The sequence below is a fragment of the Rutidosis leptorrhynchoides genome, chromosome 4 (assembly GCF_046630445.1).
Source record: "Rutidosis leptorrhynchoides isolate AG116_Rl617_1_P2 chromosome 4, CSIRO_AGI_Rlap_v1, whole genome shotgun sequence".
Classification (NCBI taxonomy): domain Eukaryota; kingdom Viridiplantae; phylum Streptophyta; class Magnoliopsida; order Asterales; family Asteraceae; genus Rutidosis; species Rutidosis leptorrhynchoides.
Window position 1 is genome coordinate 527,177,310 of NC_092336.1, and position 13,726 is coordinate 527,191,035.

General features: G+C 37.7%; 1 protein-coding gene across 1 annotated transcript; it reads right to left on the reverse strand.

Annotated features, from left to right (window-relative positions):
* Positions 1–1,111: 1,111 nt before the first annotated feature.
* Positions 1,112–2,222, reverse strand: LOC139842548 (uncharacterized). The gene is made up of 2 exons (XM_071832674.1): positions 2,124–2,222; positions 1,112–1,849 (listed from the first exon to the last, which is right to left on the reverse strand). Exons 1-2 carry the CDS (start codon positions 2,220–2,222, stop codon positions 1,112–1,114), a joined length of 837 nt encoding a protein of 278 aa, XP_071688775.1.
* Positions 2,223–13,726: the final 11,504 nt, after the last annotated feature.

Consider the following 13,726-nt stretch of genomic DNA (forward strand, 5'->3'; position numbering starts at 1 on the left):
ATTCACGAACCTATATCATTTGTATATACATTAACACACATAATTGAAATCGAATATATATATATATATATATATATATATATATATATATATATATATATATATATATATATATATATATATATATATATATATATATATATATATTTTATTAGTTATATCATTTTTATATATATACACTTCATATATTCATTTATATAAACTTTTGTTTTGTTATAAGTATTAAATATATTTTTATATATATGTATTATATGTTTGTTAAGATGATTTGTATAATAATGCTAAAATGATATAAATAATGGTAAAAATGATTAGAATTCTTAACATTACTAATAAAAATAATATCATTAAAAATAATAATTTTAAAATCAATGATGATTTTAATACTTTTAAGGATGATAATAGTAATAATAATAGTAATAATAATAATCCTACTCCTTTTATTAATAATAATAATACATATATTAGTAATACTAATAATAATATTAATTATAATACTTATGATGATAATAATAGTAATAGTCATGATACTGATAACTATGATAATAATAATAATTATATTACCGATTATAATACTAGTAATAATAATAATACTAATACTTGTAACAATAACAATAATCAATAATAATAATGATAATCATAATAATAACCTTAATCCTCATCATACTTAATAATAATACTATCCATGAAGATAATACTTACTAATACTTAATTATAATAAGAATAATAATAGTTATAATTGTAACTATAATATTAGTAATAATAATATTAATAATAGTTATAATACTAATATTAATAATAATAATTAAAATCATAATAATAATAAGGATAATAATTATAATTCCAATAATAATAACAATAATAATAATAATAAAATTTTGATATGAAAAGTACCTCAAAAGATGCTTGAAAAGTACATTTTTTATTTACAATTAATGGTTCGTGAATCGTCGAGAACGGTCGATGGTCAATTAAATAGTTCAAAATTTTTGAGACTCAACATAACAAACTTTTCTTATCATGTCGAAATCATATTAAGATTAAGTTTGAATTTGGTCGAAAATTTCCGGGTCGTCACATCCGGGATATTCCACCAATGCAAATAACCTTTCTAAAATTCTACCACTTTTCTACATTGTATTAACACATGATCGACCTTTTCAACTTCATCGCCACAAATTGGATATAACAAGGTGTTTATGTCGATACCTCGTTTATCTAGTTCAAATCGGACCGGTAACCTTTGAAGTTTTGCTCGCCAAACGAAGATTGAAACCTTTTGAGGAATAAGTTTGTTGCGTACGGTTTCTATGACATTATTACCTACTTGGAGCTTTTTACCATCGATTTGAGAGGCTAAACTCTTTGTTGAGAATATGCCATCAGCATCAAGGTTCCAACTAATTTTGTCTTCTGCGTTCGGATTCAAAGAGACCGCATTGATTAGGTTTTCTATTGCTTCGACTTCATCAATAGCTCTCCCTCTTGGTTCCCTACACCATTGCCAATTGAATCTGCGCGTTTCTTCTGTAAATATCACCCTATCTTGGACCAAATCCATTTTATCCGATTCAAGTACGAACAATCTGTTGAAAACGTCTTTTAGGGGATCACTGCCCATCCACGAATATGTCCAGAATTTAGTTGTGCTTTCGTTGCTAATGCTCTTTGTGATTGATGTTGAAAAAGCGATACCGAAGTTATCTATCTTCTGGCCAACTTTCACAATATTTGTCCAAATTGTATTTCCTGCGAACTGTAGATTATTAGTCGAACCCAACCCCCTACCCGTCCCATAAATATTGACAATGATTCTAGCCCAAAGGGAGTCGTGGTTTGTGTGGAATATCTACCACCAATTACCCAATAGAGCTAGGTTTTTTGATTCAAGAGAACCCACATTTAATCCCCCCGACTCATAAGGTAAGAGTACCTTTTTCCCATTTAACCCAAGAAAGTTTTCTCCCAACCCTATCCCCTCCTCAAAAGAAATTGCACCTTATGGATTCGAGTAGCTTGATTACACCAGCGGGCGCCCGGAATAGGGAGAAGAAGTACAATGACAAACTACTTAGTACCGATTTTACTAGGGTTAGACGACCACCGAACTAGATTGATTTTGCCTTCCAATCCGCGAGCATTTTCCTAAACTTTTCAATAATCGGCAACCAAGCACTAGATTTATTCATCTTAATTCCCAAAGGTATACCAAGGTATGTCATAGGAAAGGTGTCGGATGAGCAATTAAAATGGTTCGCCATCACATCTAATTAATCTCTTGACACACCTATGCTAAAAAGCTTGCTTTTATTGAGATTAACCTTTAATCCGGACAGCTCTTCGAAACAACTGAGAAGTTTGATGACATTGGACACGTTGCTTTTCCTCCAATCTCTAAACAATAACATATCGTCGGCATATTGTAAGTGGGATATATTAATTTTGTCACGGCCTATATCTACACCCTTTACAAAACCTGCTTCACTGGCTTTTTTGGTGAGGATATTGAGTCCTTTGGCGGCTATGATGAATAAGAAGGGGGATAGTGGATCACCTTGTCTAACTCCCCTTTCGGGGTTGAATTCACGCGTAGGAGATCCATTGACTAGAATAGAGATTGAGGCCAAAGATAAACAAGACATGATCCACTTGATCCATTTCAAACCAAACCTCAAACTCTTCATTGTTTCTTCGATAAAATTCCAATTTAGGCGATCAAATGCCTTTTCAAAATCAACTTTAAATAGAAAACCTCGCCTTTTCTCTCTTCTGAATTCGTCTATGATTTCATTAGCTATAAGAACTCCATCCAAGATGTATCTATTTTTCATAAACGCACTTTGTTCGACACCGATTACTTTATGAATGATCTTTGACAGACGATTCGATAACACTTTAGAAATAACTTTGTACATGCTACTGATCAGCGAGATGGGTCTATACTCGTTGAGGCCTAAAGGGTTGATTTTTTTGGAACAAGGGGAACAAAAGATGCGTTGCAGCCACGTGATATTTCCATGTAATTCCAGAACCATTCGAAGTTTAACCCTAGTTACTTTTACCTATGTGTGCGATTGTTAATTTGTTTCTAATACAGGTATTAGTTTTCGATTTATTCAGTTTGATTGTTTAATTTTGAAAATTTTAATGGGAAAATTGAAAATCAAAATTGTCCTGAAAATCTAAAAATCCAATTTGAATTCGGTTTCATTCAATTTTGGTAAAAACCGAAACCAAAAAAAGGATAATTTAACCAAGATAATAATAAACCTAATTTAAATTCAAATTTTGATTTTGAAATCGTCTTTTCATCTATATAAACTAATAATTTAATATATTATTATTCGTTGAATACATTTTAATTATTTTTTGGTTGAATCGAAACAAAAAAGAAGAAGGAATTAAAAACTGGATTCACATTTGAAAATTGAACTTAAATTTGAATTTAATTTAAATTTTGTTTGAGTTTTAATTTGGTAATGGGTTAATCGGTTTAGAACCAAATATTGAACACCTCTAATTTCTAAGATCTACGATCATTTCAAAATATAATGCTAGTAAGTTTAAATATGAAAACTTTTTTGTCCGATTACTATGTATCATATAAGACCATCCACATTGGTCCGTAGTTGGAGCTTCGTTGCTCACCGCCGTTGCATCACACCGATGCTAGCAAGCGCGGTTGGGGCGCGGTTGCTACCACCGTGGTCCAAAATGCCGAACAACGACATTTACAAGCACGCAGGTGGGGCCCAAAAATGTGATATATCTGTTGCAAAATAGCAGTTTGGGTTTTTTTTTTTCAAGCTAGCACTATATATATATATATATATATATATATATATATATATATATATATATATATATATATATATAGTTTAATGTAATGTAATGTAATGGTTAACTTTAATGCAATGTTTATTTTTTTTAACAACACTTATATTCAAAACACATTTTCAAACGGTTACATTTTTTGAAATACAAACAGAATTAAAGTAAACTTAAAAGACAACCACAAACACAAACACAACTGTACATGATACTTAATCCTCTTGGGATGTTTGAACATCCGACCAGAATTGACCATCACTGTAGTAAGCAGAACTACAAGGAGGAGAGTAGTCTTCATAAACCAAATACGGAGAAATCACATTTGAACGCCATGAGAGAGTTTCTTTGATCGAGTCCCAAGCTTCTTCAGTCCGAAGACTCTTGGCCGACATTTCGAGAAGACAATCGTCTTCAAAATACATAACATCATTGTGTTCGAAGGGTACGTTTTGCTTCAAGAAAGCTAATAAAGTTTCTAACCCGATGTCACGAACGTCGTTTCGGAAAACGTAACCTTTTTTCCACTAGCGTAATCATACACTTTGTACTCCGAATCGAAACTACCATCGTAGTTGTAACATCCCGCCTTTTTCCATTTACTTTTCCGTTATACTAATATAAAGTCCGTTATATGTTTATAACATCTCCCGTTGATACGCGTTTTAAATTATCTCGTTTAGGTAATTCCCGCACCCGAACGAAAGTTGAGGGACTAAACTTGACAAGGGATCAAACCCTTGACTAGGTCAAAGGGTCAACCCCCTTTCACCCATTCATTACCATCTCCCTCTCTCTCTCTCTTTCTCTCTAGCAAGAACACACCCAATTTCCTTTCTCATTCATTCATCATCTAAATCCGGATTAGGGAGCTAGCAACCAAATAAATTACATATTCGTGATCCTCTCTTCATCCTCTTCATTTTGGTACCAACTTCATCTCATTTGGGTAACTTTCTAAAATCACTAGATTTTGTGTTCTTGATGTTTTTAACTTATAAAAGTGTTAATTAGTGTCTATGGCTCAAGTCTAACATGAATATATGATTTATATGCTCGATCTCGTTGTTTTAGTGTAACTAGCATGAACTTGAATTTTGGTGTGTTGTTCTTGAATTTTGGATGATCATATGTTGTTAGATGTTGAAAGTTGATGTTTTAATTGTGTTACTAGCATCACTAGCTTCAATTTGATGTGTAGGTTGCCTTAGAAAACTTCATGAACTTGATTATTGAATTGTGGTGGAATTGAGTTAGGGTTTGAAGAACTTGAAGTGATTATTTGATGCATTGATTGCCATGAATTGTTGTTAGTAAGTTGTTAGTTGTATTGTATGCTCCATTACCTACAAAATGGCATGTCATATGTATGCATTGAATGCCCAAATCATTAAATGTGCATTGGTGAGTTGGAAGCATTAATGTGGGCATTGAATGATCACTTGGTTGGAAAACTCGGTTGTTACAAATGAGGTTTTTGATTGTTAAATTGTGTTTAGTTGCATTCTATGTCAAAAGAGCTTTCCAACGATATAAGGTGCGAGTCCTAAGTGTTTGTGGTTTACGTTTTATGCTTATTTGAAGTTTGGATCAAGTTGGACAAGTGAAACAGACCAGGCACCAGCACCCGCCTATTGTCGCGGCGCGACAGAAGGGTGCCGCGGCGCGGCATAAGTCGTGCCCAGCTTCTGTCTCCGGTGTCCATTTTATGGAAAATGTTTGGCATACTACGGACCTCCGATTCACATGAAACTTGTTCTAACATGCTCATATATGATTAAAAACCTCAGAAAAATAGTTCGGGACCCGACCCGAACATGTTGACTTTTTCGTTGACTTTGACCCGACCAAGTTGACTTTTAATCAAACTTAACCAAATATTTGTGCAATCGTTCTAACATGTTTTTTATACTTGTACCTTGCATGAAACATGACAATTTGATTCACATGCTACATAATCGAGTCGTAACGAGCCATAGGACTAATTGAACATCTTTGACCTATCGTGTTTACCGTTATTGATACAACCTATTGTTTAGGTCAAGATTAGCATTGTTCTTTGCACACGTTTACTTGTTGAAGTACTTTACTACTCGTGCACTCAAGGTGAGATCATAGTCCCACTTTTACTCTTTTTGAACTTACATTTGGGATGAGAAAACATAAACATTTCTTTACTAAGTGAACACAAGTACAGGAAAAACAAACATTCTACATACGAGTTAGAACAAAATCCTCAATTCGATTATCATTAGTTACACTTGCCGGGTGTAAGCGAGAACTTATGTTGTATGGATCCATATGGGTTTGACAAACCCTCATTCAAACGGTTCGCTACCGTTTACGAATGAAATATATTTTCGAGAAACAGTGTATGTTCTAGCACTAAGTGATGGGGTTCAATGGAAGGAAATGTTAAGCATTGATAATTGGGTGCTCGTGAAACAAACTTTTGGAATGTATTACTATTATTTCATTGATGCAAATCTTGTGGTTCACTTGTACTTACTTACTTAAACCTATGATTTCACCAACGTTTTCGTTGACAGATTTCTATGTTTTCTCAGGTCCTTGAACGATACATGATACATGCTTCCGCTCATTATTTTGATACTTGCATTGGATGTCGAGTATATATGCATACAGGGAGCGTCTTTTGGATACTTTTAAATTGTGTCGCATAAGTTTCATTTGTACTTAAAACTTTGTATCGTAACTTGTGGTGGAACTATTCTTGTAAACTTGAACAACCTTTACATTTGAAATGAATGCGACATATCTTTTGGTCAAACGTTGTTTTAAAGACTTATGACCACGTAACGGGACCTAAGTAGACGGCGCCGTCAATGACGATTTGGTCGGGTCGCTACAGATGGTATCAGAGCGTTGGTTGTAGGGATTTAGAGTTCATTGGTGTCAACCCCGAGTCATAGGGTACATTAGTGAGTCTAGACTACAACCGGCATATAGACTTGAAGTAGGAATTACTTGACTACTTGTGCATTTATACTCGAACGCTTCTACTCATATCTACTCTTAGTTCATCTTAATCTCACGTTGTTTAATTTGATTGACGCGCCACCTTGACTATATGAAATGATGTCGAATGCACATATGAATCAGGGTAATATAATTTCCGGGATTATATTACGGTGACTCATATGAACGTTCCGACATTATGACATAAAGAATTTAAGGCGAGTCGAGGAAAAACTTCTCTTTATCTTTATTCTATATCACGGTTAGTATTATTGAGAATACTAATCAATGATATTCTTGTGTCTTGAAGGAACAATGGCTCCTCGTCGTGTACGCCGCAATGAAACTCCCGAACAAGCTCTCGAACGGATGATAGCCACCGCCGTAGATGCGGCCATGGCCGGTCACTCATCCAACAACAATAATAATAACAACCACAACAACAACAACAACAACGGAGCCGGAAACTCAAACGAGGGATGCTCCTATAAAGCTTTCATGGGGTGCAAACCTCACACTTTTGATGGAACCGGGGGACCGGTCGTGCTCACCCGATGGTTTGAGCAAACGGAAGCCGTCTTTAGCATAAGCGGTTGTCGGGACCAAGACAAGGTCAAATACTCCACTCACACCTTCGCCGGTGTCGCTCTTACATGGTGGAACACCTATGTTCAATCGGTGGGTACCGATGAGGCTCATGCCCTCTCTTGGGCCGATCTAAAGGAAAAGATGATTGTTGAATATTTTCCGCGCGAAGAAACCCGAAAGCTTGAGGAAGAACTAAGAGCTTTGAAAGCGGTCGGAAACGATCTTAAAGCTTATAATCAACGCTTCGCCGAACTATCCTTGATGTGTCCTAATCTTGTTAACCCCGAATCTCAAAGGATTGAGCTCTACATGCTCGGTCTTCCAAAAAGCATCAAACAAGGGGTGATGTCATCCAAACCCACTACTCATCAAGCCGCTATGAACATGGCTCGCCAACTAATTGAAACGGTTGACGAAATCGTAGTTCCGGCACCTAAGGCCGAGGATAAATCGGGCGGCAACAAAAGAAAGTGGGAACCCTCCCAATCAAGCAACAACAACTTTGCCAAGAAATCTTTCACTTTCGACGGCAAGAAGGGTTATGCCGGGAATCTACCTTTTTGCAACAAATGCAACAAACATCACTTTGGTGAATGTGGCAAGTTAATTTGCCACCGGTGCCAAGGAATTGGTCATAAGGCCAACGATTGTAAAAGTGCCACTCCCGTCGCTCGAAAGTGGCCCAATGCACCAAAGACGGGCACTTGTTACGAATGTGGCCAAACGGGTCATTATAGAAATGCATGCCCAAAGAAGAAAGATAACCCCAATACGCGCGGCCGAGCTTTCAACATCAACACCGAGGAAGCCCGGGATGACACTGAACTAGTCACGGGTACGTTTCTTCTCAACAATTCTTATGTCTCTTGCTTATTCGATTCGGGTGCCGATAAATGCTTTGTGTCCAAGACTTTGACTCATTCTTTTAGCACTCCACCTCTTCCATTAGATACCACTTATACCATTGAAGTGGCTAACGGGAAACTATTAAGTGCCAACACATATTACCGGGGGTGTACGTTAAACATTTCGGGTAAGGAATTTGAAATTGACTTGATACCCATGGAACTAGGAAGCTTTGATGTAATAATCGGTATGAATTGGTTAGTCAAAACGAAATCTCACATTCTTTGTGATCTTAACGCAATCCGAATTCCTATCGAGAATGGTGAACCTTTGATTGTCTATGGCGATAAGAGTTGCACCAGACTCAACCTCGTTTCGTGCCTTAAAGTTAGAAAACTGCTCCGTAAGGGTTGTTTTGCGATCCTTGCCCACGTTAAGAAAGTCGAGTCCGATGATAAGCATATCGATGATGTGCCAATTGTTAGTGACTATTCCGATGTATTTCCCGATGAATTGCCGGGTCTTCCGCCTCATCGACCGGTTGAATTCCAAATCGATCTTATTTCGGGAGCCGCACCCGTAGCACGTGCACCATATAGACTCGCTCCATCTGAAATGCAAGAATTGCAAAGTCAAATCCAAGAACTACTTGATCGTGGTTTTATCCAACCTAGCCATTCACCTTGGGGCGCTCCGATTTTGTTTGTTAAAAAGAAAGATGGATCCCTACGAATGTGCATTGATTATCGTGAACTAAATAAATTGACGGTTAAGATCCGATATCCTCTTCCTCGCATCGATGACCTCTTTGATCAACTACAAGGGTCTTGTGTATATTCGAAAATCGATCTCCGCTCGGGTTATCATCAATTGAGGGTTAAGGGGGAAGATGTCTCCAAAACCGCTTTCCGAACTCGTTATGGTAGTTATGAATTCCTTGTCATGCCATTTGGTCTCACTAACGCACCGGCGGTGTTCATGGATCTTATGAACCGCGTGTGCAAACCGTATCTCGATAAATTCGTTATTGTGTTCATCGATGACATATTGATTTATTCTAAAAATGAAGAAGAGCACGAACAACATCTCCGACTTGTGCTTGAACTTTTAAGACAAGAACAACTCTATGCCAAATTCTCCAAGTGTGAATTTTGGTTAAAGGAAGTTCAATTTCTTGGTCATGTTGTAAGTGACCAAGGTATTAAAGTCGATCCAACGAAAATCGAAGCCATTAGCAAATGGGAGACTCCTACTACTCCTACTCACATTCGTCAATTTTTGGGTCTCGCCGGGTACTATCGTAGATTCATCGAAAATTTCTCTTTGGTTGCACGTCCTCTAACCGCATTGACTCACAAGGGAAAGAAATTCATTTGGGCGACCGAACATGAATCCGCATTCCAAATCTTGAAAACGAAGCTAACCACCGCTCCTATCTTGTCACTTCCCGAAGGCAATGATGACTTTGTTGTATATTGCGATGCCTCAAAACATGGTTTTGGGTGTGTATTGATGCAACGAACGAAAGTCATTGCTTATGCTTCTCGACAACTCAAAATTCATGAACGAAACTATACGACACATGATCTCGAACTCGGAGCCGTTGTCTTTGCACTTAAAATGTGGAGACACTATCTTTATGGAACCAAGAGTACTATCTTCACCGATCACAAAAGCCTTCAACACATTTTCGATCAAAAACAACTAAACATGAGACAACGAAGGTGGATTGAAACCTTAAACGATTACGATTGCGAGCTTCGTTACCATCCCGGGAAGGCAAATGTAGTAGCCGATGCCTTAAGTCGAAAAGAAAGAGCGGTGCCTCTCCGTGTCCGAGCTTTAAACATCACCATTCACACCAACCTTAATAGCCAAATTCGGGTAGCCCAAGATGAGGCTCTCAAGGATGAAAACATCTCTCTCGAACACTTGAACGTCCTCACCTCTCGATTCGAAGTTAAAGAAACCGGACTCCGATATTTCGCCGGAAGAATTTGGGTGCCTAGTTATGGGGACCTACGAAGCCTTATTTTAGATGAAGCCCATAAGTCACGATACTCGATTCACCCCGGTGCCAATAAGATGTACCACGACCTTAAACAACTATATTGGTGGCCGAACATCAAAAGGGACGTAGCTACTTATGTTTCCAAGTGCTTGACATGTTCCAAAGTCAAAGCCGAACACCAAAGACCGTCCGGACTACTTCGACAACCCGAGATTCCACAATGGAAGTGGGAAAGGATAACAATGGATTTTATCACCAAGCTACCAAAAACGACGGGCGGTTATGATACCATTTGGGTTATTGTTGACCGTCTCACCAAATCTGCACACTTCCTTGCCATGAAAGAAACGGACAAAATGGAGAAACTTGCACAACTTTACATTAAGGAGATCGTAGCCCGACACGGTGTACCATTATCGATTATCTCCGACCGAGATGGCCGTTTCGTTTCTAGATTTTGGCGTACATTGCAAGAAGCGTTGGGAACGCGTTTAGACATGAGCACCGCATATCATCCTCAAACCGATGGACAGAGCGAACGTACAATTCAAACCTTAGAGGACATGTTACGAGCTTGCGTGGTTGATTTCGGAAAAGCTTGGGACAAGCACTTACCTCTCGCCGAGTTCTCTTACAACAATAGTTATCACGCGAGTATTAAAGCCGCACCTTTTGAAGCGCTATATGGCCGCAAATGTCGTTCACCTCTTTGTTGGGCCGAGGTAGGCGACGTGCAATTCACCGGACCCGAACTCATTCACGAAACCACCGAGAAAATCGTTCAAATCCGAGATAGGCTTAGGACGGCCCGAAGTCGTCAAAAGAGCTATACCGACAAACGACGCAACGATCTTGAATTTCAAGTCGGTGACCGAGTAATGTTAAAAGTCGCACCTTGGAAGGGTGTAATCCGTTTTGGTAAACGCGGGAAGCTAAATCCGCGGTATATTGGTCCTTTCGAAATCTTGGAGCGTATTGGAACCGTTGCTTATCGTTTAGACCTTCCGCCCCAACTGAGTTCCGTTCATCCTACCTTCCATGTATCTAACTTGAAAAAGTGTCTTGCCGAACCCGATATCATCATCCCTCTTGAGGAACTTACTATTGATGACAAGCTTCATTTTGTGGAGGAACCGGTTGAAATTGTGGACACCTCCGTCAAGACATTGAAACAAAGCCGAATCCCGATTGTTAAAGTCCGTTGGAACGCCAAAAGGGGACCCGAGTTTACTTGGGAAAGACAAGATCAAATGCAAAGGAAGTATCCTCATCTATTCGTGAATTCAGAAACGCAAGATCTCGAGGAAGAAACAACGACTACTACGCCTACTTAAATTTCGGGACGAAATTTCTTTTAAGGAGTAGGTAATGTAACATCCCGCCTTTTTCCATTTACTTTTCCGTTATACTAATATAAAGTCCGTTATATGTTTATAACATCTCCCGTTGATACGCGTTTTAAATTATCTCGTTTAGGTAATTCCCGCACCCGAACGAAAGTTGAGGGACTAAACTTGACAAGGGATCAAACCCTTGACTAGGTCAAAGGGTCAACCCCCTTTCACCCATTCATTACCATCTCCCTCTCTCTCTCTCTTTCTCTCTAGCAAGAACACACCCAATTTCCTTTCTCATTCATTCATCATCTAAATCCGGATTAGGGAGCTAGCAACCAAATAAATTACATATTCGTGATCCTCTCTTCATCCTCTTCATTTTGGTACCAACTTCATCTCATTTGGGTAACTTTCTAAAATCACTAGATTTTGTGTTCTTGATGTTTTTAACTTATAAAAGTGTTAATTAGTGTCTATGGCTCAAGTCTAACATGAATATATGATTTATATGCTCGATCTCGTTGTTTTAGTGTAACTAGCATGAACTTGAATTTTGGTGTGTTGTTCTTGAATTTTGGATGATCATATGTTGTTAGATGTTGAAAGTTGATGTTTTAATTGTGTTACTAGCATCACTAGCTTCAATTTGATGTGTAGGTTGCCTTAGAAAACTTCATGAACTTGATTATTGAATTGTGGTGGAATTGAGTTAGGGTTTGAAGAACTTGAAGTGATTATTTGATGCATTGATTGCCATGAATTGTTGTTAGTAAGTTGTTAGTTGTATTTTATGCTCCATTACCTACAAAATGGCATGTCATATGTATGCATTGAATGCCCAAATCATTAAATGTGCATTGGTGAGTTGGAAGCATTAATGTGGGCATTGAATGATCACTTGGTTGGAAAACTCGGTTGTTACAAATGAGGTTTTTGATTGTTAAATTGTGTTTAGTTGCATTCTATGTCAAAAGAGCTTTCCAACGATATAAGGTGCGAGTCCTAAGTGTTTGTGGTTTGCGTTTTATGCTTATTTGAAGTTTGGATCAAGTTGGACAAGTGAAACAGACCAGGCACCAGCACCCGCCTATTGTCGCGGCGCGACAGAAGGGTGCCGCGGCGCGGCATAAGCCGTGCCCAGCTTCTGTCTCCGGTGTCCATTTTATGGAAAATGTTTGGCATACTACGGACCTCCGATTCACATGAAACTTGTTCTAACATGCTCATATATGATTAAAAACCTCAGAAAAATAGTTCGGGACCCGACCCGAACATGTTGACTTTTTCGTTGACTTTGACCCGACCAAGTTGACTTTTAATCAAACTTAACCAAATATTTGTGCAATCGTTCTAACATGTTTTTTATACTTGTACCTTGCATGAAACATGACAATTTGATTCACATGCTACATAATCGAGTCGTAACGAGCCATAGGACTAATTGAACATCTTTGACCTATCGTGTTTACCGTTATTGATACAACCTATTGTTTAGGTCAAGATTAGCATTGTTCTTTGCACACGTTTACTTGTTGAAGTACTTTACTACTCGTGCACTCAAGGTGAGATCATAGTCCCACTTTTACTCTTTTTGAACTTACATTTGGGATGAGAAAACATAAACATTTCTTTACTAAGTGAACACAAGTACAGGAAAAACAAACATTCTACATACGAGTTAGAACAAAATCCTCAATTCGATTATCATTAGTTACACTTGCCGGGTGTAAGCGAGAACTTATGTTGTATGGATCCATATGGGTTTGACAAACCCTCATTCAAACGGTTCGCTACCGTTTACGAATGAAATATATTTTCGAGAAACAGTGTATGTTCTAGCACTAAGTGATGGGGTTCAATGGAAGGAAATGTTAAGCATTGATAATTGGGTGCTCGTGAAACAAACTTTTGGAATGTATTACTATTATTTCATTGATGCAAATCTTGTGGTTCACTTGTACTTACTTACTTAAACCTATGATTTCACCAACGTTTTCGTTGACAGATTTCTATGTTTTCTCAGGTCCTTGAACGATACATGATACATGCTTCCGCTCATTATTTTGATACTTGCATTGGATGTCGAGTATATATGCATACAGGGAGCGTCTTTTGGATACTTTTAAATTGTGTCGCA